This window comes from Nannospalax galili, unplaced genomic scaffold (genome assembly GCF_000622305.1).
Source record: "Nannospalax galili isolate Female #2095 unplaced genomic scaffold, S.galili_v1.0 scaffold481, whole genome shotgun sequence".
NCBI classification, from domain to species: Eukaryota; Metazoa; Chordata; class Mammalia; order Rodentia; family Spalacidae; genus Nannospalax; species Nannospalax galili.
In genome coordinates this window covers 56375-61638 of record NW_008345609.1, presented here as the reverse complement: position 1 = coordinate 61638, position 5264 = coordinate 56375, and the positions used below count along the sequence as shown (strand labels likewise).

The following is a 5264-nucleotide window of genomic DNA, read 5'->3' as shown; positions in this document are numbered from 1 at the left end:
ATATATATTCCATATTTAAAAGTCCCCATAAATTTTAACAGTTTCAACACTGTTCAAAAACCCAAAGTCCAACTCTGTTCTGAGACCCAAGGCACTTCCTTAACTGTAACTGAAGAGTTATTAATAACTGGCAGATGCTGGGAGGGAGATATACAGTCTTCTTTAAGAGACTGGCACGTGCTATGTCAACCACTTTTCAGTTGGAGCCCACACACCCAAGAGTATATGAGCAGCACAAATTGTAATCAATGTCTTTTAAACTATTTTTTTTTAAAAGAGGACACAATGTCTGTTTGATATAAATGGGGAGTAGGACCTGGGAGAACTTGGAAAAGGAGAGTAAATATAATCAAAATATATTGTTTGAAATTCCCAAAGAACTAAACAATATATTTAAAAAACAGATACTTCCCTTGTAAAACAGTACAGAATATGTGTTCCCATTATAAAATGGAGGAATGGGGGCACAATGAGGAAATACTGGATCAAAAGACCAAGCCCAGGTGGGAAAATCACCTAATAATATAGCTCCATTTCCAGTGTTTGGAAGGAGTACTCCAATTACCTCACCCTTCATCTCTGTTCAGCATGGAAGAAGCCAGAGTGATCTGCATCAGGATAAAATGTTAGTCCAAAAAAAAAAAAAAAAAAAAAAAAAACTGCAAAGGCTGGCTGGATGGCTCAGCTGGTAAAGCTCTAGCTTCACAAGACTAACAACCAGAACTTGATCCTTGGAATCTAAAAATGGTGGAAGGAGAGAACCAACTCAGCAGTTGTCCTCTGAAATCCATATGCACACTGTGATATGGGTGTCCACCCCCCTACACACACAACACATCATATGCAAAAATACATACACAATAATAATAGATAATAAATTTTTGAAAAAAATCAAGAACTATTTTAGAGACAAAAATTTTAATTTTATTAGTATGTACTTATGGTTAGGCACAAAAATATTGTAAATAAATATATCAATATATTTTAATAGTTCCTTCTACATTGTGATTTTATGGGTGATTTCTTTTTGTTAGTTTTAAATCTCCACACAGTTGTTTTACAGTAAAAGCCAAAACAAGTCTTTCTGAAGATACTCAGTTTTGGAATCTAGACCATGGAAATTCACCAAATGAATTTTTCCTCACAGGCATTTAGACTTCTTGATACACTATTTTCACACTGCTACATGCTTCTTCCAAACAAACATCAGCAACAACAAACTTCCTCAGTCAACTTTTTAAAAGATCAGTGTTATTTTAATTTGGGACTCCTGTATAGAAAATCAGGCAGAAACTTCTGATTAAAAAAAATCATAGAAATTAAATGTTATTCCAGGTCAGTAATTTTAGTAACATTCTAGTATTTTGTTACTTAGGAAATTCTTCTATATATAATAAGTTGGTTACATGTCCTTCTCATTGCTGTCTTCATTTCTTTGTTCCTGAATGTATAAATAACTGGATTTAGAAATGGAGTGAAAACTGCGTCAAAAAAGGCAAGCACTTTGTCTAGGTGTGATGCTGGATATGGCCATGTATAAACAAAAATACAAGGACCAAAAAATAGAATCACCACCATGATATGAGTTGACAATGTAGAAAGGGCCTTAGATGAACCACTTGAAGAATGTTTGCATACTGTGATGACAATAAAAATGTAAGAGATGACCAATATGAAGAATGAGCCTAGAGAAATAAATCCACTGTTGATTGTAACCATGAACTCCAGACTATAGGTGTCTATGCAGGCAAGTTTGATGAACCTAGGAAGATCACAGTAAAAGCTGTCCAATACATTAGGACCACAAAATGGCAATTTTACAGCAAAAACCAACTGAACTGCTGAGTGGGTCAGACCAATTACCCAGGCAGAAATCAGAAGCAAATAACACATTTTTTGATTCATAATAGTAAAGTAATGAAGAGGCTTGCATATAGCAATATATCTGTCAAAGGCCATGGCTATGAGAAGAACCATCTCCACAGCACCAATGACATGGATGAAGAAGATCTGAACAATGCAACCTCTAAGAGAGATGACTTTGCGACTTCTGAAAAGATCATAAATCATCTTGGGTGAAATGACAGAAGAAACACCAAGGTCAATGAAGGAGAGATTGGCCAACAGAAAGTACATGGGAGAGTGTAAGTGAGGGTCAGAAGCCACTGTGAACACAATAAGGAAGTTCCCCATCATGCTTGCCACATAAAACATGGAGGAGATCACCAGGAGGAGAAGTTGAATTGTCCAAGAGTTGGTGAGTCCAACGAACACAAACTCGGACACAACTGAGTGATTTGCTCCATCCATTGATTTCCCAGCTAGAGTGCCTCTAATGTTAAAGAAAATTAAGAGGAAATTTATATAGAGTAACATTAATACTCTAGATTATAGTGACTTATTTTTCACAAATATTTCTCCAATGCCTTGTTGGGTCCAATAATCACTATATATTTTATATGAGACACCTGAACCACTTCTACCTGCAATCTCATCACCAGGGTCTCTAGAAATCATTCTATGTGTATAATTAAGAGAATGGACATATAAACAGACACACACAGAAAAAAAAAAACATGGCAGGAATCTATTATAGGATCGGAGGGTCAGGAAGGGTGGAACACGCAGATAAAATGAAATAAGAACACAACCTCATTTTCCAGAACTCCAGTTCTGCTTTTAAATTGTTAACAGAGCAACTATTCAGCCATTACTGTTTCTGTCCTCTTAACCTCAGGTCTTCTCAGGTACATTAATATGTCCCCTGGAATTATTTTTCATGCTACCACCCCCAATACTCAACAAATCACACACAACCCACAGGATAAGAATTAGCATAAGAGAACTTGGTATAAACATTGATGAAAGATGTGATAATATTAAGTCAAGGGGAGAACAGGTATTGATGATGCAGGATATTTGCATGGACATTCAGAATTTTAAAGCAGCCAGGGTGTGGCCCATATCACAGATGGAGGAAGGGAATAGAAGTCTCTCATTGTGAAGTTAAAAGATTAATGAAGACAATTTGACATACAGTAGTTCCTCTTAAATTCAGGAGATAACCGCTTCCAAGCAATCATGAAATTGAAATTGAAAAAAGACTATGGGCACTAGAAAATGTCATGTACATTTTTTATATACACACATACCTAGATCAAAAAGTAATCTATAAAATGGGCCAAGTAAGAAGCAATGAGTAATAGTAAAATAAAGGTATAACAACGTACTGTAACAAAATTGACAGCATCACTGCTCATGTGCTTTGGGCCCCTAATCAGTAAAATAAATAATACTTTAGCACAAGTAGGAAGGCAACATGACAGTGCTTTAACATCTGGGACATCTATGTGGCTGCTAGGCGAGCAGCACTTTCATTAAGGGTTTACTGATCAAAGAAAGGTTTACATTGCACATGAAAGCGAGCACAATGGCATGAGAGCCCATAATGCCACTCATGATGGCACAATCAGTAGCCAGAAATATTCAAGGGATTTTTCTTTTAATAATTTCAGGCTATTTGACTCTGGGAAACTGAAACAGAAGAGAGAAAAAAAATATTCCTGGGGGATTTCTGTTGTTGGTTAGATTCTTCATTCTCTTAAGTTTGCACAACTTGGTTACAGCTGTTGGAGCTGTAAACCTTTTTCACTGGGATGAAGAACTGCACACCAGTATCATTGCTGGCTTATTTCCATTGCCCTTCTCTTTTCCCTTCATCGCCCTTAGTGTTTCCTGTTTTATTCCTCTTATCTCTTCCTTTCAACTCTTGAGGTATCTGGGATCTGTTGAAAGGTTCTCTGGCCCTCTGCCCAGGCTACTACATGAATCTCTGTTTATTATACCTAACCTAAAGAACATCTTAGCTTAGCAACATAGTGCAGTGTTAAGGATTGTATTTATCCTTGTGATTGTATGGCTAAATGGGAGCTATGATTTATTGCTAATGCCCAGCATCAGAAGACAATATATGCCACATATCACTAGAATAATAAAAAAAAATCAAACTTCAGAGCGCATCTCCTACTTAATGTGTGTCACTTTCACACCATCACAAAGTTAAAAATCTTAAGTCAAACTACAATAAATTGAAGGCTATCTATAATTATGAACAGAAACCTAAGTTTTATAGTCCATATATGGGTTTGGATTCAATGCACTAGATAAGTAAAAAAGGGAATGAAATAAGCCAAATTCTAGTTCTTCTTAGCCCAAAAAGTAACTGATACTTTCATAGAGTTATTAATTAAAATTTTAAAAAATCTACCTGCTCAGCTGATCTGCTTATACATCAACTGTGCTGTATCCTCACATGGTTGTTTTGTATTGAATAGCATGACATAGAAAATTTCCAATCAATACTCATCCTTTAAAGGAAAACCCAAATTCTATTTCCTCCATGAAGATTTTCATCGTCAATGCATTTCATAGAATCACTAGTAACAACATGAAAGAAACCTAATGGGAGTTTTGTCAAGTCATATGAATCATATAAAGGTGAAAAGATTTCTTGTAAGCTTTGGAAAACAAGTAAGAATTTAGTAAAGTGGCAAGAGAGGAGGGTCTTCTGACCATATAACTATGCCCTTATTTAGACCAAGTCCTCTGTTACTAACCATGATTCTATACTCATTTCACCTTAATAAATTCTCTTCTCCCAGACATAGTGTAAGTTTGTGGAATATAAAGGATATTTCTAGTGCATGTCATGTTTATTAATATTCACAGTGAAATTCCTTAATTATATAATTAATAACATTTCTCTGGCACAAAGCCTTGTCTTTCATCCAATAATCTTACAGTTTCTGTTTTTCCATAGCATGTACAATGGAAGTTTCCAAATTCAAGCATAGTATTAACATATTCTCCAAACACTCCTAAAAGACAAGTGTCTGATAATCTAACCATAAATGTCTGTCTGTAAAGAAAACCTCACCTCAAGGCTTGTCCACGGCTTCATCTCATGAAGTCTTAGAGGATAGCAAGTAACATCTAAAAACAGAGAGAAAGGAAGAGGTCCAAAAGCAAACTTATACCATTTCTATCTTCCAAACTTATAAATAATAGTAATCTCACATAAACATCTTACAGCCAAAAAATGAACAGATTTCTGCTACTTTGTTTCTAAAATAGTTATTAATGGACTTTTAGAGTTGGAAAATGATACATTTGTAGGGTACATCATATTTATACGCTACTTTCACATGTCCAATCCTTACCACTGTCTTTTTGGTAGATATATATGATGAATAGTGTATTATTTT

At 35.3% G+C, this 5264-nt stretch overlaps 1 protein-coding gene across 1 annotated transcript; it reads right to left on the bottom strand.

Moving 5' to 3' along the window:
* Positions 1 to 1371: 1371 nt before the first annotated feature.
* Positions 1372 to 2310, bottom strand: LOC103741010 (olfactory receptor 4F3/4F16/4F29-like). Its single transcript, XM_008841702.1, has one exon. The coding sequence runs from the start codon at positions 2308 to 2310 to the stop codon at positions 1372 to 1374; it is 939 nt and encodes a 312-aa protein (XP_008839924.1).
* Positions 2311 to 5264: the final 2954 nt, after the last annotated feature.